This window comes from Amphiura filiformis, chromosome 2 (assembly GCF_039555335.1).
Source record: "Amphiura filiformis chromosome 2, Afil_fr2py, whole genome shotgun sequence".
NCBI classification, from domain to species: domain Eukaryota; kingdom Metazoa; phylum Echinodermata; class Ophiuroidea; order Amphilepidida; family Amphiuridae; genus Amphiura; species Amphiura filiformis.
Window position 1 is genome coordinate 2,317,863 of NC_092629.1, and position 26,167 is coordinate 2,344,029.

The 26,167-nt window shown below is 38.6% G+C and overlaps 1 protein-coding gene across 1 annotated transcript in view; it reads left to right on the plus strand.

Moving 5' to 3' along the window:
• The window catches only part of LOC140145573 (phospholipid-transporting ATPase ABCA1-like), a 103,851-nt gene that overhangs the window by 52,460 nt on the left and 25,224 nt on the right, over positions 1 to 26,167 (plus strand). Inside the window, 17 exon segments of the mRNA XM_072167277.1 lie at positions 5,789 to 5,972; positions 6,566 to 6,697; positions 7,187 to 7,326; positions 7,744 to 7,881; positions 10,165 to 10,223; positions 10,225 to 10,248; positions 10,250 to 10,444; positions 10,702 to 10,783; positions 10,932 to 11,149; positions 11,891 to 12,077; positions 15,631 to 15,747; positions 21,598 to 21,735; positions 23,031 to 23,200; positions 23,587 to 23,819; positions 24,470 to 24,721; positions 25,285 to 25,414; positions 25,896 to 25,973. Coding sequence (XP_072023378.1) covers positions 5,789 to 5,972; positions 6,566 to 6,697; positions 7,187 to 7,326; positions 7,744 to 7,881; positions 10,165 to 10,223; positions 10,225 to 10,248; positions 10,250 to 10,444; positions 10,702 to 10,783; positions 10,932 to 11,149; positions 11,891 to 12,077; positions 15,631 to 15,747; positions 21,598 to 21,735; positions 23,031 to 23,200; positions 23,587 to 23,819; positions 24,470 to 24,721; positions 25,285 to 25,414; positions 25,896 to 25,973 — 2,477 coding nt within the window.

A 26,167-nucleotide genomic window follows, 5' to 3' on the forward strand; every position in this document is an offset into this window, starting at 1 on the left:
GGGTGGTGGTGGTGGGGAGCACATGTGATATGCTGAAGCCTTTGTATCTCCTCTGTATTCATCCGTACTGGGTGTGAAAGAAGAAATTGTGTTGAATCAAAGAGATAAGTACCTTCTGTGGTGATGACAGGGTGGTGGTGGTGGGGAGCACATGTGATATGCTGAAGCCTTTGTATCTCCTCTGTATTCATCCGTACTGGGTGTGAAAGAAGAAATTGTGTTGAATCAAAGAGATAAGTACCTTCTGTGGTGATGACAGGGTGGTGGTGGTGGGGAGCACATGTGATATGCTGAAGCCTTCGTATCTCCTCTGTATTTATCCGTACTGGGTGTGAAAGAAGAAATTGTGTTGAATCAAAGAGATAAGTACCTTCTGTGGTGATGACAGGGTGGTGGTGGTGGGGAGCATATGTGATATGCTGAAGCCTTTGTATCTCCTCTGTATTCATCCGTACTGGGTGTGAAAGAAGAAATTGTGTTGAATCAAAGAGATAAGTACCTTCTGTGGTGATGACAGGGTGGTGGTGGTGGGGAGCACATGTGATATGCTGAAGCCTTTGTATCTCCTCTGTATTCATCCGTACTGGGTGTGAAAGAAGAAATTGTGTTGAATCAAAGAGATAAGTACCTTCTGTGGTGATGACAGGGTGGTGGTGGTAGGGGAGCACATGTGATATGCTGAAGCCTTTGTATCTCCTCTGTATTCATCCGTACTGGGTGTGAAAGAAGAAATTGTGTTGAATCAAAGAGATAAGTACCTTCTGTGGTGATGACAGGGTGGTGGTGGTGGGGAGCATATGTGATATGCTGAAGCCTTTGTATCTCCTCTGTATTCATCCGTACTGGGTGTGAAAGAAGAAATTGTGTTGAATCAAAGAGATAAGTACCTTCTGTGGTGATGACAGGGTGGTGGTGGTGGGGAGCATATGTGATATGCTGAAGCCTTTGTATCTCCTCTGTATTCATCCGTACTGGGTGTGAAAGAAGAAATTGTGTTGAATCAAAGAGATAAGTACCTTCTGTGGTGATGACAGGGTGGTGGTGGTGGGGAGCATATGTGATATGCTGAAGCCTTTGTATCTCCTCTGTATTCATCCGTACTGGGTGTGAAAGAAGAAAATGTGTTGAATCAAAGAGATAAGTACCTTCTGTGGTTATGACAGGGTGGTGGTGGTGGGGAGCATATGTGATATGCTGAAGCCTTTGTATCTCCTCTGTATTTATCCGTACTGGGTGTGAAAGAAGAAAATGTGTTGAATCAAAGAGATAAGTACCTTCTGTGGTGATGACAGGGTGGTGGTGGGGAGCACATGTGATATGCTGAAGCCTTTGTATCTCCTCTGTATTCATCCGTACTGGGTGTGAAAGAAGAAATTGTGTTGAATCAAAGAGATAAGTACCTTCTGTGGTTATGACAGGGTGGTGGTGGTGGGGAGCACATGTGATATGCTGAAGCCTTTGTATCTCCTCTGTATTCATCCGTACTGGGTGTGAAAGAAGAAATTGTGTTGAATCAAAGAGATAAGTACCTTCTGTGGTGATGACAGGGTGGTGGTGGTGGGGAGCACATGTGATATGCTGAAGCCTTTGTATCTCCTCTGTATTTATCTGTACTGGGTGTGAAAGAAGAAATTGTGTTGAATCAAAGAGATAAGTACCTTCTGTGGTGATGACAGGGTGGTGGTGGTGGGGGAGTACATGTGATGTGCTGAAGCCTTTGTATCTCCTCTGTATTCATCCGTACTGGGTGTGAAAGAAGAAATTGTGTTGAATCAAAGAGATAAGTACCTTCTGTGGTGATGACAGGGTGGTGGTGGTGGGGAGCATATGTGATATGCTGAAGCCTTTGTATCTCCTCTGTATTCATCCGTACTGGGTGTGAAAGAAGAAAATGTGTTGAATCAAAGAGATAAGTACCTTCTGTGGTGATGACAGGGTGGTGGTGGTGGGGAGCACATGTGATATGCTGAAGCCTTTGTATCTCCTCTGTATTCATCCGTACTGGGTGTGAAAGAAGAAAATGTGTTGAATCAAAGAGATAAGTACCTTCTGTGGTGATGACAAGGTGGTGGTGGTGGGGAGCACATGTGATATGCTGAAGCCTTTGTATCTCCTCTGTATTCATCCGTACTGGGTGTGAAAGAAGAAATTGTGTTGAATCAAAGAGATAAGTACCTTCTGTGGTGATGACAGGGTGGTGGTGGTGGGGAGCATATGTGATATGCTGAAGCCTTCGTATCTCCTCTGTATTTATCCGTACTGGGTGTGAAAGAAGAAAATGTGTTGAATCAAAGAGATAAGTACCTTCTGTGGTGATGACAGGGTGGTGGTGGTGGGGAGCACATGTGATATGCTGAAGCCTTTGTATCTCCTCTGTATTTATCCGTACTGGGTGTGAAAGAAGAAATTGTGTTGAATCAAAGAGATAAGTACCTTCTGTGGTGATGACAGGATGGTGGTGGTGGGGAGCACGTGTGATATGCTGAAGCCTTTGTATCTCCTCTGTATTTATCCGTACTGGGTGTGAAAGAAGAAATTGTGTTGAATCAAAGAGATAAGTACCTTCTGTGGTGATGACAGGATGGTGGTGGTGGGGAGCACATGTGATATGCTGAAGCCTTTGTATCTCCTCTGTATTTATCCGTACTGGGTGTGAAAGAAGAAATTGTGTTGAATCAAAGAGATAAGTACCTTCTGTGGTGATGACAGGATGGTGGTGGTGGGGAGCACATGTGATATGCTGAAGCCTTTGTATCTCCTCTGTATTCATCCGTACTGGGTGTGAAAGAAGAAAATGTGTTGAATCAAAGAGATAAGTACCTTCTGTGGTGATGACAGGGTGGTGGTGGTGGGGAGCACATGTGATATGCTGAAGCCTTTGTATCTCCTCTGTATTTATCCGTACTGGGTGTGAAAGAAGAAATTGTGTTGAATCAAAGAGATAAGTACCTTCTGTGGTGATGACAGGGTGGTGGTGGTGGGGAGCACATGTGATATGCTGAAGCCTTTGTATCTCCTCTGTATTCATCCGTACTGGGTGTGAAAGAAGAAATTGTGTTGAATCAAAGAGATAAGTACCTTCTGTGGTGATGACAGGGTGGTGGTGGTGGGGAGCATATGTGATATGCTGAAGCCTTTGTATCTCCTCTGTATTCATCCGTACTGGGTGTGAAAGAAGAAAATGTGTTGAATCAAAGAGATAAGTACCTTCTGTGGTGATGACAGGGTGGTGGTGGTGGGGAGCACATGTGATATGCTGAAGCCTTTGTATCTCCTCTGTATTCATCCGTACTGGGTGTGAAAGAAGAAAATGTGTTGAATCAAAGAGATAAGTACCTTCTGTGGTGATGACAGGGTGGTGGTGGTGGGGAGCACATGTGATATGCTGAAGCCTTTGTATCTCCTCTGTATTTATCCGTACTGGGTGTGAAAGAAGAAATTGTGTTGAATCAAAGAGATAAGTACCTTCTGTGGTGATGACAGGGTGGTGGTGGTGGGGAGCACATGTGATATGCTGAAGCCTTTGTATCTCCTCTGTATTTATCCGTACTGGGTGTGAAAGAAGAAATTGTGTTGAATCAAAGAGATAAGTACCTTCTGTGGTGATGACAGGGTGGTGGTGGTGGGGGAGCACATGTGATATGCTGAAGCCTTTGTATCTCCTCTGTATTCATCCGTACTGGGTGTGAAAGAAGAAAATGTGTTGAATCAAAGAGATAAGTACCTTCTGTGGTGATGACAGGATGGTGGTGGTGGGGAGCACATGTGATATGCTGAAGCCTTTGTATCTCCTCTGTATTCATCCGTACTGGGTGTGAAAGAAGAAAATGTGTTGAATCAAAGAGATAAGTACCTTCTGTGGTGATGACAGGGTGGTGGTGGTGGGGAGCACATGTGATATGCTGAAGCCTTTGTATCTCCTCTGTATTCATCCGTACTGGGTGTGAAAGAAGAAAATGTGTTGAATCAAAGAGATAAGTACCTTCTGTGGTGATGACAGGGTGGTGGTGGTGGGGAGCACATGTGATATGCTGAAGCCTTTGTATCTCCTCTGTATTTATCCGTACTGGGTGTGAAAGAAGAAATTGTGTTGAATCAAAGAGATAAGTACCTTCTGTGCTGATGACAGGGTGGTGGTGGTGGGGAGCACATGTGATATGCTGAAGCCTTTGTATCTCCTCTGTATTCATCCGTACTGGGTGTGAAAGAAGAAATTGTGTTGAATCAAAGAGATAAGTACCTTCTGTGGTGATGACAGGGTGGTGGGGAGTACATGTGATATGCTGAAGCCTTTGTATCTCCTCTGTATTCATCCGTACTGGGTGTGAAAGAAGAAATTGTGTTGAATCAAAGAGATAAGTACCTTCTGTGGTGATGACAGGGTGGTGGTGGTGGGAGCACATGTGATATGCTGAAGCCTTTGTATCTCCTCTGTATTCATCCGTACTGGGTGTGAAAGAAGAAATTGTGTTGAATCAAAGAGATAAGTACCTTCTGTGGTGATGACAGGATGGTGGTGGTGGGGAGCACATGTGATATACTGAAGCCTTTGTATCTCCTCTGTATTCATCCGTACTGGGTGTGAAAGAAGAAATTGTGTTGAATCAAAGAGATAAGTACCTTCTGTGGTGATGACAGGGTGGTGGGGGAGTACATGTGATATACTGAAGCCTTTGTATCTCCTCTGTATTTATCCGTACTGGGTGTGAAAGAAGAAATTGTGTTGAATCAAAGAGATAAGTACCTTCTGTGGTGATGACAGGGTGGTGGGGGAGTACATGTGATATACTGAAGCCTTTGTATCTCCTCTGTATTTATCCGTACTGGGTGTGAAAGAAGAAATTGTGTTGAATCAAAGAGATAAGTACCTTCTGTGGTGATGACAGGGTGGTGGGGAGCACATGTGATATGCTGAAGCCTTTGTATCTCCTCTGTATTCATCCGTACTGGGTGTGAAAGAAGAAATTGTGTTGAATCAAAGAGATAAGTACCTTCTGTGGTGATGACAGGGTGGTGGGGGAGTACATGTGATATACTGAAGCCTTTGTATCTCCTCTGTATTCATCCGTACTGGGTGTGAAAGAAAAAATGTGTTGCAACAAACAGGACAAAGAGATATGTACCAATCAGGAATATAAGACGATCTATTTCTACAAAAACTAGATGGAATGGTAACAATTTTTGGCGCAACCTCACATTCCATACAAATGTTTTTTTAATGTATATGGTTTATTAACCTTGTGAATGTAAAATAGTAATGGATATCCATAACAGCATATCATTTTAATTGTCCCTGCAGTCGATTGGTAAGTTAAGGACAGGACTATGAAATGAGCATTGTCTGTATGGTCTATTCCTTTCCTCCTTCTTGGCTTAGCTTACGTGGTGTGTAAAATCCGTCCCCGCTGAATTACAAGATCACAATTTTTTTTCCCTCAATTTTTTATTTATTTATTCATGGTTTTATACTTTGCCTTTTCTGAGGCTCTTAATTCTCCTTAATTTCTTAGCAGTAACAGTAGTTACAATTGGGTTAATGATGGTACAAGTTCCAAGCACCCCCACTTAAGTAGAGAAATTAGCTATATGTATTTGAATGGGGCTTCCACTTTACCAATAATGCTGCTTTCCGACTGTTTTCTTGTATTTTGCCAAATTTTTCATTTCAAAATGACAATTTTTAATGACTTATCCTTTACCTTTAGGCAATATATACATAATTTTCTAATTATTTTACACTTTCACTGGAATCACTGAATAAGCCGTCAATTTTTTTTTTTTTTTTTAGCTAACCCCAGCACTGACCTTGAGCGAGAACCAACTCATCTGCCACTGGGAGTATCAATACAAGATTTGGTGAAGATATACAAAAATGGAGGCAAGCTAGCTGTAGACCATCTCAGTGTCAACTTCTATGAGGGACAGATCACATCCTTCTTAGGGCATAATGGTGCTGGGAAGACTACTACTATGTAAGTTGACTGTGTATGTGTGTAGGGGTACAGGGTATGAGGATGTACATGCTTCAGTGCTGACTTCTTTGGATATTTGGGAGGGTGTTTGTTAAAATACAAAACTAAATGGTTAGATGGGAAATAGAGTAAACTAGTTTTTTTCTGAGGTATAAATAAAATAAATAAATAAATAACTTTTTCCAGAGGATTCAAAATGTGGTAATTTCACTGCCACTGGTGAATCATGAGAATCAGATTCCATAAACTAGGCCGGTTGCAGTTAAACGTCACAAACCTATCCGCATTGATAACAAAATAACTAATCACCGATTTTGAAAGCATTGGGAGACCATAACTCCAGGAGAAAACCTACAAAAGTGAGCATGGATCAGAATAAAACAATTGCACACACGGCGGGGGTTTGAACCCAGGACTCAGTGGTGCAAGGAGAGTAAACCACTGTGCTAAATTACTCTCCTCACAGGCCTATCATCCCGAACCTGAAAGGTGATGGGTGATAGGTCAGTACTGAGCCAATGATTTGTCTTGATAGCCCATGAATATTTATAAGGTGTAATAATTATTTCTCTTTATTATTTATCTCATTACAGGTCTATTCTCACAGGCTTATTCCCACCTACTTGTGGTACAGCTTACATCTATGATAATAATATATTGACTGATATAGACAAGATTAGATACAGTCTGGGCATGTGTCCACAGCATAATGTACTCTTTGATAAGTAAGTTGACAACTTGTATTGCTCTTCTAAACCACAGTTGTGGGGGGCTCTCAAGTCTCAGAAATGGGATATTCAAGTTCAAATCAACACACCCCGTATGGAAGACATGATCTTAATTTCCCACAGAGGGGCGTAGATTTAAAATGGGGTTACTTAATGGGTAAAAGTAAAAGTGTCACAGTTTCTTAATTATTCATGCATGAAAGGCAAGGAGTCAAGGAATGTAAATATTATAACATATTTTTGGTGTAAAACAACCATTTTAGTGAAACTCGCCAAAAACACATTGTGCCTCTTTTGGACACAGTATGAAAAGAATGTACATGTTCAAAACTTGGTCTTATGTATTTTTTTTTTTTTTAATCTAGAGACTCCATTCCAGCAAGGTTACATAATCCGTTTTATTTTTGAAATGCTTCTTCAAGAAATTCCTGAAGATTCATGTATAATCTCTGCCCCAAATATATTGATGTGAATTTCTATTTCCAGTTTGACAGTAGCAGAGCACTTGTGGTTTTATGCTCGTCTCAAAGGAGCCAAAGAATCCGATGTGAAAAAAGAAATGGAACAAATGCTGAAAGATCTAGGCTTGCCACACAAGAAGAATGAGAAGACTACTAGTCTGTCTGGTGAGTACATATGTGTGAAATAACTGAGGTAGAGAATATGGATCTTGATCAAGTTATTTTTTGTTATTGCTAGTTTGGGCAAAGATAGAATATGTGATGCGATCAAACCTAGCTAGAACAAATCATGAAGCAGTTGCAAACTTGATAAAAACAAGTGCAACTTTGAGATAACTGGTACAAAATTGAAATAAGATGCAAAAATAGGAGTGAAATTCAGTCAAATACATGAACTAGAATAAAAAGATGAATCATTTTATGTCCCATATCGTTTTATAATATTTCAACTGGAATAGCACATTGTGAGTTGAGCACAGGCAGATTATCCAAATTATGTCCAAATCTGAACTTTTAGCAAAAAACTTTTTTTTTCTTCCTTAAAACAGTTAAATTTTTACTGACTTATGTTTTTCAATACAGGTGGTATGAAGAGAAAGCTGTCCATAGCAATAGCGTTTGTGGCTGGTTCACGCACGGTTATTCTGGATGAGCCTACAGCTGGTGTTGATCCATATGCTAGACGAGAGATCTGGGATTTGCTCAGTAGATATAAGAAAGGTAAGCCCAGTCCCCTTCCACGCACCCCGATGTAAAACTTGGACCAGCCAAATGTGCATGCTACGGAGCCTGAAAATAAGACACTGTGAATCACAAATTTGACACACGTATGGGAGCTGCCATGAGGTGTTACCACGTTCCCAGCAATAGTGTACTACACGATGTGTATAGTGCACATACTTGTGCACCGTACGCGACCTGCAGTTTCGGGATACGCAATGACAGGGTAGTAACATACTCTGAACTTGCTATCAAGGCCCTGGTAAGCCTGTGTGATTATTGGTTCCCTGAAAGTTTGTAACCAAGTTGAAATTCTCAGACTTTATTTTGTTGTACCTGTTGCAACAAAAAGTGATGAAGTTATTATAATAAGCACTCGTACTGCCTTTGTTACAGGGCCTTTGATTGGTTAATACATGATATGCTCATATGGGTGACTAAATAAAATAGAGCTTGTAGATCTCTTAGCAATTTTAAGCTTAATCCCTTTCAGCCCTACTGACTATTCTTACCATATCTTTGATTGGCTAAATACATGATATAGCCCTCTTTGTAACCAATCAAAATAGTCTTTAACGCGGCTGTGTACTCTAGCCATTGTTTCTTTCTCAAAATTGAGTTTTTATGATATGTTTGTACCTTGTTATGTTTTTTATAAATACAAGGAATGAAAATCCAGATTTGTAAACTCCAACTGCAATATTTCAAGGATTTTATTTCACTATTCCACTCGTGTTTGAAATTGAAAAGGAAAGAAAATCTTTGTTGTACCAGCAAGGTACACGCTGGCAAGAACAACTCATCGCGTTGCGTATCGCGCAATTTGTTAACGCACAAACACGCGACGCTTATCTGCATCGTGGCGCATCTTATGGAAACACCACGGAAGCACTGATTTCACAAAAACCTAGTGGTCAAATGGCTCCGTTTTAGCTGATAAAATGTAGGTTTTTCAAGTTCTTTCCCCGATTTAAATATCAAGTTATGAATGGATTTCGCTCAAACTTCTCAAGGGGCTGTGGATTTACCCGATGTTCACGTAATATAAGTTTCAAAAGCGAAAACTGTCGCATTCTCCTGTGAGATTCGATGAAAGTGCAAAATGTGACCACTTTAAACTTCAACGGCCATTATTTCAATGTTCATTTTCTCTGTAAAATGACGATTTAGGTACACGATAACTCAATAAATACAGCATCTATAGGTAAGCAAATATGATCATCGTAAAAAGCATGATCGACTCAAGAAACGGTTTTCTCGTTTTTTATATTTTGGTCTATTTCCGATTTTGGGCATCATTTTGTGCAAATAGGCGTTTTTGAATTTTAAAAAGTTCATTTTGATGCCTTATATAGTAAAAAAATCAAAAAATAAGGCCAATATCAAAAAAATAAAAAAACGTTTTTGGAATGGAGCCTCAAGATTGAGCTAAAAACAAAATAAAATATTTTGGAAAGAGTGTTTTTTGTTATGATGTACCTAACAAATATTGCCAAAAACTCACTTTTTGTGATTTTCTTCAAAATTGTTGTTTTTACCCCAAATCTGTATTTATATTAAGATTTATTGATGTCTTGCCTTCATAAAAATGTATACTTTTATATGTTTTTGCGAATAATTACAAAGTTATTGCACTTTTACTACATGCATGTCTGAGAGTACACAGCCACCTTAAGAGGCTGATATATGGGCAGGTAGTGCCCATGGATTGAAAATCTTAAAATTGAATAGTATGCAAATATCACAGAATTAGAGAAGGAGAACCGGGACTCCCTATACCGCCACGTACAATCGCGCCGTCAGCTATGGGGAGAAAATTGGGGGTATTCGGGTCCTTGCCGACGGTGCGTGGAGACGAACGAAAACAATTCTGCGTCTCATCTGAAGCGACTTCGTACTTGCGTACTGGTCGCATCAAGTGCGTCTCTCAAATGCGTCCATCGTCGCACTTGCATGACAACGAATACCTCGAGCGCATTCCGAGGGAAACCGAATACCCCCAATTTTTGCTCCATGCCTGTATCAAGATGGCGGTCGAGTCCTGGTTCTCTGGTTTTAATTCTGTGGCAAATATAGATTATTTATGAGTACAATGGCAAGAATATTTTCATGAGGTGAAATATGGACTGGCCCATTCAATGAGGCTTTCTACCTGACATGAATAATGGATTACTGTGTACCATCCCAGCCTATCCAACATGTTAAATGCATTACCTGATTTGTCATGGACAAGTAACGAGTAGCGACCAAAAAATAGATCTCACTACCATTATTGTTACACAGGTCGCACTATCATCATGTCAACCCATCACATGGATGAAGCTGGCGTACTCGGTGACCGCGATCGCAATCATCTCCAACGGACGCTCTGCGTTGCTGTGGCTCGTCTCTCTTCCTTAAGAGTCGCTTTGGTAATGGCTACTATCTTGTGCTGACAAAGAAACCTAGCAATGCAGATAGACATGTGGGACCAGTACTCAACAATCAGAGAAGACTCAAGAAGACAGGTGGATCAGCAGATGGCAAGAAATTGAATGTGGATGTGGAAGAGCCAGAATTACAGGTTAGTATGGGCTATTCCTGTTGAAATCCACACCCCCCCCTAAGGAAGACATTGTCTTAATCTTCCACACAGGGAGTGTGAATTTCAAATGGGGTAACCTGAATGGGTGACTCCATTTGAAATTTACACCCCTGAGTGGGAGATTAAGATTATAGGTCTTCCATAGGGGGTGTGTGGATGTGGTCAAGGGTCACAGTCCTGAGTATATTTGTCCTCTATCGTTGTTAATGTCTGAAAACCTTTCCTTTTATTTTCAGAAATTTGGTGTACAGGAGGACAAAGTAGACCTAGATGATGAGGTGTTTGCTAAAGAGAAGAACACAGAGGTTGTCATCAAAGGTTGGTACATCATTTACTTGTCATTCCAAATTTTAAGCCATGTTGTACCATCTCCATAAAAATAACAAAAAAACACAAAATAAATTTTCAGTATTCAGTTGTTAGTGAGTCTGAAAAACAAAATTGTTGTTTTTAACTTCTATTTTAGATGTCGGCTACTGCAGCGAACCCAACATCACATCCTTCATCCAGCAGTTTGTCCCGGGGACCACACTCTCAGAGAACTTGGGTTCAGAGATGTCCTATCTTCTACCATCTCAAGCAGTGAGGGGCAATGGGTTTGAGTTGCTGTTTAAAAACTTGGAGGCAAACATGGAGAAACTACACATCAATAACTTTGGTATCTCAGATACGTCACTGGAAGAGGTGAGCAGTATTCTAGTTAAACAGTGAAATGTATGGATTTCAAAACCTGTGCACATTTTATGATGAAAGCCATATTGTAAACATTTCCATAAAAATAGATATATGTTTCTTTTCCATAAAATGTTGAATTTTACTGTCAGATGTGTCCCCTTGTAATTTTGAGTCAACCAACCTGAGGTAAAATGAAGAAAATGGCAATTTAATTATAGCACCGATGTCCCCAATGTCTTTCACTTGGCGATCGTGACTAACAGAGGTGTAAGTCTTCCGGGAATTCGGAAATGTTTTTTTTTTTTTTTAATTTTTAAATTTTTTATTTAAATTTTTTTTTTTTACATTTCCGGGATTGGATGATGATTCGTCATAAAAAGAGCAAAAAAAAATTTTTTTGAGGGGGGTGATACCCTGCAGCCTATTCCAAGGACAAGCCCGTGCACTTCCGGAAATTTGGCGAGGTGCTCGCCTTTGGCTCGCATGTTTTTCAGGGAGTGGATCGTTACCTCGCTTACACCTCTGGACTAAGGTCGGTCCTGTTGATGTGTTTGACCACCCATACGCCATGCTATCAACATCACATTTGCGTTGAACTAATATTTGTGATCGTATGAATTCAACAACGGGACACATCGTTTTATTTTGACAAAACTTGATATGCAGAGCAAAGTACAAGCTGGCAGCCATCTGATTTACTCAGTTTCTCTTATTTATTGATTCCCACCCTTTTTTGTGTAATCTGGGTAGGTATTCCTGACAGTAACGGAGGAAGACGCCATGTTCAACGCGGTCAACACCGACATGGCCACTGATGGAGGGCGCTTGCCAAGACCGTTCATGGGCCGTGGTAGTTTGAGACGACGTGATTACAGACTGTCGTCGAACGCATCACAGAACAAACCAGAAGACAGAAGAGGGCTTGTCAATCATGAAGGTATGTGGCTATTTTATTGACTGTCGTGGAATGATTTTAAATATGTAAAGCATATTTGTGCATGAGGCATATATGGTTGCATTAATGTACACATTGATCGCACCCAAAATTGGGTTGAGCTTGTAACATTGCATAAATGGCGCTATCATATTATAGTATTTTTACTCACCGCGTGTCAGTGATATCAGTGTGCATTTCATTGGGTGCAGCTTCAAATTATGAGCATTCACAAAGCGATGGCATGCATACGCACTCGTTTAAAGACACTGCATAGATTCATACACGTTGTGACATCACTGATTTGCCGAGAGTCAAGTACTATAGTCCTTGGAAGCTGGAAAATATTGTTGCTAATAGCTAATAATTAGCAAAAATGCAATCTGCAAATTTGCTGACTAGTTCATGATTTTGATATATATTTTTATATTTGTTGTGTAATACACCCAACACAGCTGTACAGTTTTGTTCTGTTTGCATATTTTGCATAGGTGTTGACATAGCTATCCCAAAATCTTTGTGAATTATGTCACTGTTGGCTATTCCAGTTGAAATCCTTCTACCCCCAATTGAAGACATAATCTTCCACACAGGGAGTGAGAATTTCAAATTTGGTTACCTGAATGGGTGACTTGACTCCATTCAAAATCTACACCCCCTGTGGGAGGTTAAGGTCATGTCTTCAATAAGGGGTGAATGGAATTCAACTGGAAATGCCCAATTCTGTTGTCCATTTCCTTATTTTCAGTGTAGTGTATAATGAAAGACAAAGATAAAAAGACTAGTTTGCGTTTGACGTCATCTGTCAATCAAACTCCGAGCACGGTTTGTTTACAAGTGTCGTGATGATATGAGTTGCTGAACATGTTACTGAATTATTGTTAATTTTGCACCATCAAACATACAAACCATCTCAAAAGTTAGGTCTTAATAGTAGGAAACTTTCTTAACCGAAGGCACCATGTCCACAATGCCTAGAAAAGTTGCTTTTTGCCATTCACTGCTATTCCTTTTCTCCGATCGGCACCAGCCAGATGAATCGACCTTCCTTATACGCGCTATTAGCCAATCAAGGATCGTAGAGAATTTGATTGACAGTGACGTCAGACGCAAACTAGTCTTTTTATCTTTGTCTTTAATTATAGTGTAGTGTATTATATTGTATGAAGCAGGGGGTGTACCACAGCCACAAAATGTCATGGTTGGTGAAACACATTATGTGAATCATTGTGCATGTTGATTACAAGCTAATTGGGCTATTCCATTTGAAATACACACTGCTGCTGTGCAGGGTTGTATACTGCGCCAAAAAAGTATCCTTACACTTGGAAGAAAAATCCTAATTTTAAAACTAAAACATTTTTGGGTAAATTTATTTGTTTAATAGATGTACTATCTAATCCGGCACATTCGTTATGACACCCCATTGAATCCAATGTGACTTTAAGAAGCAAAGATACAAGCATTTGATTAGATGAAGGTCCAGTTTAAAAGTGACAAACTGGCCTATTCAAAACTCCACGGACAAGACACCTGGTTTGAGAGTGGTAAATGGATAATTTAAAAGGGCATTTCGTGATCCACAGCCTCATCCCCCACTTTTCTCAAAAAAGTTGAGATTTTTATATCACTGGAAACCTCTGGCTACATAATGTTTATGTACAAAATATTTCTTGCAGATTAATTCGCTTAGCAAAGATATCGTGAAATTTGAATTGGGTTCTGGTGCACCAGAACGAAATTACAACGCATTGTTTATGGAGCAGTGTAATACACATAATCATGCATAACTCGCGAACGCAAAAATCAGAATCAACTGAAATTTTGGGAATAGGTGGATATCTAATGAAAAATGACATAAATAGAGGATGCTAGGATCACGAAATACTCCTTTAAGTGTGCCTTTAATTTAAAAACAAAAGGAACAAAAGAAAACTGAAACAAAAGAACTGACAAATAAAATAAATGTTATGAAAAGTACAGAGAAGTAAAAACTGAAATAAATACTGCTTTAAATAAAGCTTCATTGGCAAAACTGTGTTGTTGGAACCTTTTTGCATCTTGTATAGGCCAGTTTGTCACTTTTAAAACTGGACCTTCGTCTATTCAATTGCTTGTAACTTTACTTCTTGATGTCATATTGGATTCAATGTGATGTCATAATGTGCAGGATTAGAAAGTGCATCTATTATAAAAACAAAATATGGTTCAGTTTTGAAATTGTGATTATTTTTCCAAGTGTAAGGATACTTTTTTGGCGCAGTATAGATACAGTGGGCAGTGATTATCACCCACCACCTGCTTCAGGAGCCCACCAGTAAAAGGATTGTTTCTGTTAAATATCACAATAAAGAGTGGAGAATGTGACAAAATAAACCCTGTGCTTGGGCCCTAAAGATCCAGTTTTGCATATAATGGTGGGTTTTTTAGCGATATGTAATTAAAAACAGTCATGTTTTGTCGTATTATTTTAATTAGCGGATTGATTCCGCTGAATGTTTTCGAAAACATAATCGAAAAGTTTTTCAAAATATGTTTGCACAAATTGGAGATTTTTTCAGCTTTCGGTAATTTTATGGGTAATTTATAGCCCTCTCCCCGAAAACAAAGTCATGACTGATTGACGAACCTACCTGGCAAGCCTGTCTGCCCATAGAACAGGGGTTTTTGTTTCCTAATTGACAGGTTGTTTCTCTACCAGCTCTTGTTAAAACCTGTTATCAATATGTGATACTCCCTATTGTGAAATGTTTGTACATAGTAGTGGGCTATTCCAGTTGAAATCCACCCTCCCCTATATGGATGTCATGACCTTAATCTTCCACACAGGGAGTGTGAATTTTAAATGGGGTTACCTAAATGTGTGATTCCATTTTAAATCTACACCCCTATTGAGCGATGAAAGTCATGTCTTCCACAGGGGGTGTATGGATTTCAACTGGAATAGCTTAATGTCACAAAGAGATTAGACCCAAAGAGAACTGATTCAGCCATGTTTGTGTTTCACTCATGCAGGGCAAAAAAGTGCATGTCAGGAAACTTAAAAATAGTGAACCTAGATTCAATTTAAAATTTGTCTTTGTTAACATTACATGTCTAATGCGTTGTGCCCATGCATGCTAAATGCTATGTATGCAAACCATTGTAATACTCAAGCTTAAAGATGCAAATTATCATTCGATTACAGGCTTTCCCGATTAAAGGTTTATTTTAGATCTCTATTGGTGTCAAGCCAATATGAAAGATTGACCATAATGTTGCTACGTCAGCCATTCTGTTGGTTCTCCGTGGGTTTAATCTCTTTGATTATCACATAATGCTGCATTTTTTTTAGGCTATTCCAGTTGAAATCCATACACCCCCTATAGAAGACATGACCTTAATCTCCCACACAGTGTCACTTTCAAGTGGGTTACCTGAATGGGTGGTTCCATTTGAAGTCTACACCTCCTGTCTTCCATAGGGTGTGTATTGATTTCGACTGGAATAGGTGTTATATTTGTGTTCCATTGTGAATCTTGTAAACACAATCCTAATGTTAAAGTTTCACTCACAGAAACCCAACCTGATCGCCTTGGCACTGACCCTGAGCCTCCTGAGAGCATGTTACCTACTGATGACCTTGGTCTCGCTAGCATGCACCCTCAGGCGACTATACAAGCACAAGATGATGGTAATTAATATGAAACATGATGTAAAATTTGTCTACATATTGCCATCATTGAAAAGCTATCATCACAAGCATAGCAAGGAACAATGTATAAATATTTGGCTTTTCTATTTGAAATCCATACACCCCCATGTCCTTAATCTCCCACACAGGAAGTGTAAATTTGAATTGGGGTTACCTGAATGGGTGACTTCATTTGAAATATGCACCAGTAGTGTGAGAGTAGTGTATGGTTTTCAACAGAAATAGCCCATTTATAATGCTCATCTTCCCAAGAAGCAAAACAATTCAACATTTCAGTAAGCTTCAAGCACAGATGTGTTGTTTGACCTTGTCATATTGCTAACATTCCAAATACATTTGAATATATCAAAGCACAGACCAACTATGTAAAGTGTGTTTTAGAAAAACAGTACCCTAGGTTATTCCTTCCTATTGTTAATAGTTATTATATCCCTAGTGTATTTTGCCCTTCACGTGTGAAGTATTCCTCAGGTGTATTCCTCAGTTATTTGGGTGTATTCCTCTGCCATTTGGGTACAAAAAATGTTCCTCAGTCATTTGGGTGTATTCCTCAGACATTTGGATGTATTTGTCAGACATTTGGGTGTATTTGTCAGACATTTGGGTGTATTCCTTAGTCATTTAGGTGTATTCCTCAGTCAATTGGATGTATTCCTCAAACATTGAGTGTATATCTCAGTCATTTGGGTGTATTCCTCGGATACCTGGGTGCATTTGTCCATCAATTGTAGTAGCTTAAGTGATGTTACCCATTTAAAAGTATTTTTAGTATGTTTTCTTTTTGTGTATGACCTGTTTTTTTGGAGGAAAAAGGTATGTATATGTCTTGAGAAGTCATCGCCAACATTTTCAATAAAATTTAATTAGCAAAACATCTGGATAGAAGAAAAGGACTTTAAATTTGCAAGTAGTTATGAAGAATAACCAGATAAGTTTTGACTCAAGCCCAAAGCATGTAAAGTTAATCCCTAAAGAAACTTATAACAACTTGCAAACCTCTAAGCTTCTCATTAATTAATTAAACAAAATGATAATTTCAACAAATAATGATACTAGGATTCAGACATTTCTTTGTATAGTCCTTTTAGCTTTGGGCATTTTGTGCCATGAGCTCTTCCATCAGGGCAACTATGTCTTGTCCATATTTTTTGTCATATATTTTTTCTGTTTTATGTGATGCCCATAAGCTTCAACATAAAAGTGTTTTTATCAAAATATCAAGAGATATCTCAAGAACTACAGAACCAACTTGACACATGTGTGGAGAACATTACAGGAACACTCCTAATTTGAAGCTGTATGTGAATTTTGCTACATGACATCACTGATTGCCCTTGGCCAAAACCAATTAAATATATCACTGAATATTAAGTAGAGCTGCCAACCAGCACCAAATATGATGTAATTCATTCTCTTATGCTATCCCTGACATGCTTCATTGATTTGCAGGATACCATTATACACCGCCACCCAAGAAAGCCAGCAGTCCCACGCTGCCTTTCTTCAAACCTACTGGTTTCCTGCCTCTTTCTACAGGTACTGCTTGCATGCGTACATCATACATTTGGGTGTATTCCTTAGATATTTGGGTGCATTCCATGGATATTTGTGGGGAAATTCCATGGACATTTGGGTGCATTCCATGGACATTTGGGTATATTCCTCAGACATTTGGATGTATTCGTCATACATTTGGGTGTAGTCCTCAGTCATTTGGGTACATTCTTCAGACATTAGGGTGTAGTCCTCAGACATGTAGGTAATTCCACAGACATTTAAGTTTATTCCTCAAACATTTGGATGTATACCTGAATGGGTGACTCCATTTGAAATTTACACCCGTGTTTGGAAGATTAAGTTCAGCCTTCCATAGGGGTGTATGGATTTCAACTGGAATTGCCTATATTACTGAAAGGTAACTCAACATAATCTCTCACTCAGACGATAACTTACATGGAAGAATCTGAATGTCCATTTAACCAAGTTATCACATAATGGAGAGCATGATATCAAATTGGTTGCAAGACATTATGGAATAAAGGCACCTATAAATTCCTGCATCTTACTGATTATGAGTAGCATGATTATATACCAAATCTGTAGTAAGTGTGGAGTAGGGATACTTATAAATGAGTTTCTGGATCTCACAGGGATTGAATGCATGCATCAAAATAATGATAGTTACAAAGATGGTTGTTTGTCCTCCATAACTTTTTTTGGGCAGTATGGATCGGTCAGAAAACAATTTTTCATTTGTCTACAGCAGATCCAAAACATGTAGGTTTGATGAACCCACCTAAAAGCCTACATCATATTATTCCTATTGGAGAAAGCGGTTCAGATGTGTGAAGAAATTCCAGATGTGAACCACTGCTTTGTGGAATTTCTTAACTATTGGTGGGTTTACTTGTTTTGCCCAACCCAAAACATTTTACCTGGTTTTCAAAATCAGAGTAGGTCAGCTAAAGACAAACAAACATTTTTGCTTGACTAATGGGGACGGACTGTTTGGGTTATTTCGGTATAAGTTATAAATTTCATTCTTTATTCCCAAGTTGAATGGGCAATTATATAGAGCTGTACATCACCAAGAAAGTGACGCATTCCTGTTATTTAGCAGACATCACACTTGTTGAACAGGACAACAAAATACTGGTTTGCTTTTGTAATACAAATATTTTTAGAGAAACTATATATATCATCAATTTAGTGATTGTAGCAAGAATTGTTCATTCAATCTGGAAAGAATTAAATGCCTATCACAGCATGATTCCACTGTTAACATAAAAAACTGAATTTCCATACAATACAATATCGTCGTTGGGCAGGAAAAACCTCCTATGTGTCATTGGCCCCTGAACATGTTTAAAGCAAAACCTCCTATGTAACCTGTTGGTAGTTTTGTTTTAAACATGTTCAGGGGCCAAAAGCGACGATATTGTAATTAATAATGACATTTTAGTGTGACATTTAACACATTGTGTGTCATAATATTCATGCAAAGAGATAATAATCAAAAAGTATGGACTCAAAATAATAATCAAAAAGCATGGACTCAAAATTGCCCGGTGTGTAATGCTATCCTCTGTTTTTTGGTTTGTCTCTAATCGAGGGCAAATGGAGGGAAATAGTGTTTTTTGTCAAAGAGCCTAAAATGTAACAATAGTTTGTGTCAAATTAGTTACAAAGGTTTGGCACAACATGTTACACATAGAATGCATACAACAACACACTCAAAGTTTGCCGAGCGCATAATGAAATTACCCGAGGTACACTACTTGCCCTCCATGAACAATACACAAACATGTACTCTTTGATTCTACCTCATTGCATTCATGTGTATGTAACTTGTACAGTACCTAAGGCTAATAATAGGCACATGTTCAATGTTGAAGTCCCTAGCATGATACTTGAATAACTTGATTCCAAAGTTATCCATTTTCCTATGTTTTTTATTGTTTTTTGCTCATTATTTTTGCTTATTATGTCAATGTCATTATTGCTGACTGTGGTCTGATTGCATCAGATTATGTCGCATATAGTGGTGGTGCATGACAATTTCATGCCTGTAAATGTCTATCCTTGTTTCAGGCTACATTTGAAGTGGAATGATATTGATCTGTATTAAAATAAATGTAGCTTTTTCTTCACAGCATGATGGGTGTTCAGCTTAAAGTTGAATTGATTTGATGTAGATCTAATCTACATTGTACATCATAATTAAATGTAGTTTTATTTCACAGCATGGGGGTTCAGCTTAATTGAATCGATGTAGATCTAATCTGCATCATAATTGTAGCTTTTTGTCACTGCATGGGTTATTCTAGTGATCTCATACACAAGTTTTAACCCAAATTCACAGGGATTCTACTTTCATATTTTATATTATGTGTAGTTCAAGTGAATTATATTGTTATTGTCATGTTTGTACTTTTTGAATTCCTCATTGTCATTATGTTGCTTTATGGTTATAGGGTGCCACATGCATGTTGTTGCTGTGTTGTTGTTGTTGTTGTTTTCTTGTTCTTAATATTATTGGTGCAAAATGTTGATTGATTCCCTGTCATTGAAATTGACAGTAACAGCAGAAAAATGTTCAGGTTTGAAAAATTTATTTTTACTTTGAAAACAAAACAATGAGAGGCCTCAACTTGTTGTCTGCATCAGATACTGTAAAGTTGTATCTCAAAAGGCTGCTTTGTCTTATTTTTAATTACCATTGTTACTTAATTGTGATGAGATAGTGTAAAATTAACTTTATAATATTAATTTTGAGGTATTATCACAATGTTTCAATCTCATGTCCATTTATAAAAGAAAGAAGCATGCTGAAATATAAAATAACATGAAATATATCAATAATAATAAAAATCACACAAGGCAGGAAGCCTTTTGAGATACAACAGTATGTGATGCAGCCGATGAATTGTTTGATTTCATATAGTCTTGATCACCACATACTGTGAATCACAGATAAATATCAACCTTTTCCTTTATCCTTTGTATTATGACTTGAGGGGACTGTATCAACTTTTTGTGCAGTGCAAAGTTGGTTTGCCATCAACCTTTTCGGTAAATCCCATTACTTTTTGCAGTTAGAACCGATATGTAGCCATGTCGATGCGCACATCATTATTGTTGACTTAATGGCGTTTAAATGTGCAGTAACACTGTTCGCTAAACAATGTGCACATCACCTTGACATCAAATGACGACATCTCGGGTCTAATCGCAAAGAATTGTTAGATTTACCAAAAAGGCCAATTGGCACTGCCCGCACTCAGCGAATCTCCTTGTGGTCATGCAGGGATTGTCTAGTAATCAGGTATTCATAAGTATGTGATGAATCAATGGGCTATTCCAGTTGAAATCCATACACCCCCTATAGAAGACATGACTTTAATCTTCCATGCAGGGGGTGTAGATTTCAAATAGATTCATTCATTTTTTATAACCCCATTTGAAATTCACACTCCTTGTGTGGAAGATTTGGTCATGTATTCCATTTGGGGTGTAAGGATTTCAACTGGAATAGTCCAATATGATATATTATACAAATACAACATGTTTTGATTTCGGCAAAGTAGTCAAAACTACTGGTCCCTCGGTGTTGGATGATTTGACTACTTCCCGACGCCAGCGAGCGGAAGTAGTCAAATCATCCAACACCGAGGGACCAGTAGTTTTGACTACTTTGCCGAAATAAAACATGTTGTATTTGGTTTACTATACCTCATAAATATTTTCACTATCACGGTAAAATCGTAAACAAAAGTCAAAACACACACCAGTCAACGTGCCGGCCGGCATGGTAAATAAGCTTAATATTTTGGCTTACCCGATTTTATTGGAGAATTTCTGTTAAATCCATCTACATTTTGACCTATATTATTCGAATTTTCTTTTTAACATTCCATAAATAACATTTTGTTTCATAAAACGTCAAATTCGCGTGTTATTTTCCATCGGTATCTCGGCAAAATAACTGCAGCAGACGCCATTTTCACGATAAACGCATCTGCAGAATCTCCGTTGTGTAGCATAATGCTACATCAAAAGGAACGGTGACGCTGCTGGGTCGATACACCGTGTGGTAGTAGGGTGCGGAAGTTTTTCCTACTTCCCGCATGCGCCGTAATTGCACAGGCGCGGGAAGTAGTCAAAATACCGCACTCGGACGCTGGCGTTATTAACCAATAAGATGTATGGATTACCTAATAAATATTTATGAGGTATAGTAAAACATGCTGCTGGTTCCCTAGCAACCATGGGGCTTATTTTTTTGCACCATTTTATTTTTTGCATCATCTCTGTCACCTTTCACTGCAGTCATGTCACCTCACAGCGAAGACGTATCCCATGATTCAATGGGTGGTATCCGTGGTTACCATTATCATAAACCCTCAACGCTTGTGTCTGCTGCCAACTCTGTGCTTCATCGTTTTGGCCTGAGTGTTATTAAAGAGGGTAGGTGTGTGTGTGTGCTGGTGTGCTATAGGAATGGAATCCTAGCAATTTGTACTAACATTAAAAGCTGACCCTTTTATAAGATTCACATAATGTATGTAATGCAGCACATCGAAAAAGGGGGACTTTCAAAGTGTTTTCAAGATATAGATTAAAATAGACAGAAAAAATAAGGAAAACAATGGGAAAAATAAGAATTTAGTATACTTTCTCTTATGAAATTGCAATGTCTTGATCAATTTTAGCAAATAAGGCATCATTTAAAATTTGCAAAATGCTTTCAATGCAGAAATATTTAACTCAAAATTCATTTGTTGGGGAAAGGGGAATAAAATAAAGCATGACAAAACTGCTTTGGATTGTAATTAAGTGAACAAATTCGAGTAGAAATGTTTGTTAATGTTTGTGCATGGAAATATTTTGAAAATTGGGCAATTCAAGTTGAAATTCATATAGCCCTATATTGGAGTGTGAATTTGAAATGGTGGGTGTTACCTGAATGAGTGCTTCCATTTTAAATTTACACCTCCCTCCCCCCTGTGTGGAAGATTAGGTCATGTCTTCCATAAAGAGTGTATGGATTTCAACTGGAATAACCCAATGCATGCATGGTATGTGGTTTGATATTGCACAGAAATGATTTGCATTTTAAATGCCTCTGCATGCTTGTGGATTTGGCCTGTTTCTTGGTTCTCTCAACTTCATTTTTGAATATAGACCAGTTTATTGATGTTTGTTTTTACTAATGATGAAAAAAGACACAGTTTCAATTACGAAAATGATTTGAATGTTAAAACCTTTTAAAGAATTGTTACATGACTCTTCATGATATTACTAATTTAGGCAATCTCTTAGAAGGTTTTGAAGAAAATACATAATTCTTATGAAATTTAAAATTTGTGTTTAACTGATCTTCTTCATACTATGGTAATTTTGAAGATGAAGGGTAGTTTATATTTTATGAGACACTTGCTAACAATTGAATATGCAAAATTGAAAGCACAAATAAGCACTAAAATAAATACTCCATATACATTTCCATATTTCTAACATTTAATGATATCAAGTTAAATTGGATGTTTTAACAAAAAATATTGCTGATCTGTACAAGTTTCTCCACTTCTAGACTAGGATAAGAAAGTAAAATTACATCTTTTTTGTTTTGGTCTTTGAGAGTCTTCTTTGAATCTGAGATGATAAAATTGAGATAAATTGTTTTCAATTGTGCAAAACTCTCCACTTCAAATCATTGCAAAGTTTTCTCCTTCATCATATTTCCCCTCATCTCTATTTAGAAACTCCTGCTGGTAGGGAAGGTGATGATGAAGAGGATGGCACCCTTGAGCAGCTTAACCTGAGTGGTAAGAGAGTGAAAGGACTCCAGCTGATACGAAGACAGTTTTCTGCTCTGTTCTTTAAGAGGTTCCATCATGCAAGACGCAGCAAGAAAGGCTTCATTGCACAGGTAGGTTGACTGGTATAGAGGTTAAATGTTGGTATTAAAAGGAATTAAGCAAAGCATTTGATCTGTTGTGTGCATAAGGTGAACAAACAGGATATCTATGTTATGAAATGCGGATGTCAAATAGAGGTTGTGCATATGACGTATCATACCATAAATATGACGCACTACTGCATTCAACAAAAGCATGATTGCAATCTACCGTGACAGTTCATCGCAAACACATAACAAATGCACTACCATCAAATAGATTGATGACAGAATTTGATTGAATGGGCTGCACTGCGCCTTGATTACGGTGAAGGACACCGGTTCAAATCCTTTGTTTGGAGCCAATTCCTTGTTTGAATGATTGGTTTTCAACTTCATTTAATTCTTTTATTCCATAGGTTCTGCTGCCAGTATTGTTTGTTTGTTTCTCCATGATGTTTGCCACACTCATTCCTCCAGTAGAGCAGCCCATAGCTCTAGCCCTTGTCCCATGGAATTATGGGATGCCTAGTTATGTGTTCTACAGCAACGATGCACCAGATTTACCATTAGCCAATCAGATGGAGGATTCACTCGTGAATGATCCTGGTATTGGTGTGCGCTGTATGGCGACAGAACCACTAGCTGATACGTAAGTTGCACATTTACTCAATAAAATTTAAGCGCTTTCGTAATTTAACCGCATATGCTACATGAATTTTTTTGTAAAATTCCTTCTGTTATCTATTCATCCGTATTTAGTTGCAGGTCAAAAGAGGTCACTGCATATAGTATCTCAGTATAGCTTAGAAAATAAAAACGATAGACCTGTTTTTGTTTCTCCTCTATCATGTGATAGTAGTCCTATATTTTGAGTAGTGATACCAGCGCAGCCAGAATCCACTACGATTGTGAGCATAAGCCAAAAGGGGCCATGGACAAAATATCCACAAGCCATCTCGGTCATGAGATGGCTACGAGCCCTAACCCTAGCCAGCTAAAAGTGTAAAGTTTCTGTCAGTTTAGCCAAAGGAATCAAGTTTCCTCAGACCAGTTGATGAATTGACCATATGAATCACATCCCAGCCCAGTGCTGAATGAGAGTATGATGTTATGAGTTGTGAAGTGTACAACCTAACAAAACATATTTTGACATGACAAATCGTTAGATTCCCTTGCAAGAAGACCAAGCCAAATACAACTTCACACATCACTACACATGTACCTGGACCCAGAACTCAGCAAGAAATATCTGAATGGGTCACTCACATGTAATTGTTAATTTTCCTTCTCACTTATTAGATTCCCATGTCAAAGAGACCAAGCTGAGAACAACTTCACGCATCACTATCTAGACCCTGAACTCAACAAGAAATATCTGAATGGGTCACTCACATGCAGCTGTGGACAGGGGTTCTTGATGTGTGAGGAAGGTGCTGAGGGACCAGTGCCACCTAGCAGAGTGGTACCTACGACTGATATCTTACAGAATTTCACCGGCAGGAATATCAGCGATTATCTTGTGAAGACAACATCAGATTTCATATGGCAAAGGTCAGTGTAATATAAAAAATTTCACTTTCTCTGAAAAGTTGGACTCTGCCTGTATGTGTGCCATGTTGCTAAAAACACATGAGGTAGAGCAGTACATGTAGATCCATTTCTACCATCGGTTTGTCAAATTTGAATAAATTGATGTGACACCCCCACCCCCCACCCCCCATCATGGACCGTTAGTACATCACATGTCGTCAGTACACAACGGCACAATGAAAGCAAATTTTTGGTCAACAATTCACAATTTCTTGTGTACCAGTTGTCCAGAGGGAAGACCATACTACATTTTGTCAAAATCGGCAATGTGTTTATTACATTTCACCTGTATATGGTCAAAATCTGAAGATATGTTATACACCCAACCCCAAGCACTTAAGTTTGTGCCCTGTGCCACCCCTGGTTCTGAAAACCATGGTACCCCACTTGCCTCATATCATGTATTTAGCCATTCAATATGAATAGGGCTGAGATGTAAATAACCAATCAGGGGCACTGTAAGAAAGGCAGTAAGGCAAGGCTTGGATTAAATATCCCTTCATGTAATTGTTTGTTTTCAACAGGTGGGGTGGCCTCAGCTTTGGTGAGCTCAACAAAATAGCACCCATCTCATGGAATGTAACACAAGAATTATTAGATGAGTGGAGAGCAATCAACAAGTCATACACTGTCTCAATGGGAGACCAAGAAATGGTAAGATCAGGGAATAATTATTCAATTTTGCGATGTTTTTTTCATTTTGAAACTATACAACAAGAATTATGTTAAGGAGATGTCCAATTCATTCAAGTAGAATACCCCAAGATGAAATCTGCATTGTGTGTGCAGGTAATAGATGCTATTTCAGGGTTGCAGAATTTGTTGCCGTTGTCAATTACTGAAACCCCGTAAAATCTTTAAGAAAGGCCCTTATTTTTAGAGAATCAGGGAGGTTAAGGGTTTAAAAAACCCCTTACTTTCAAGTCTTAGTGCGAATCCTGCACACTCATTATTACAGCACCATCCTGGAGTAACCTGTTGTGTATGTCGCATGGGAACGTGTACTGCTGATCGCATGTGTGGAGTGCTAACAGACGCGCTATTAACACCTCTGCACCCTGATTGCAGCGGCCATATGTGTCCAATTTCTGCAGTTATTGCATCGATCATTCTTTTAAAATTTTTGTGTTAACAGGATTTGGTTCCAGATGAAGAAACAGTAGAGGAGATCTATGATGTACTGCTGTCCCTAGCATCAGAAAGGAATGTCAAGGTATGTGGGATTAATGATTTATGATGTACTGCTGTCACTAGCATCAGAAAGGAATGTCAAGGTATGTGGGATTAATGATTTATGATGTACTGCTGTCACTAGCATCAGAAATGTGGGATAAATGATTCAAATGGGCTATTCCACTTTAAGTCCGTACTCCCTTTGGAAGATTTTGGAAATATTTTTGATATGGG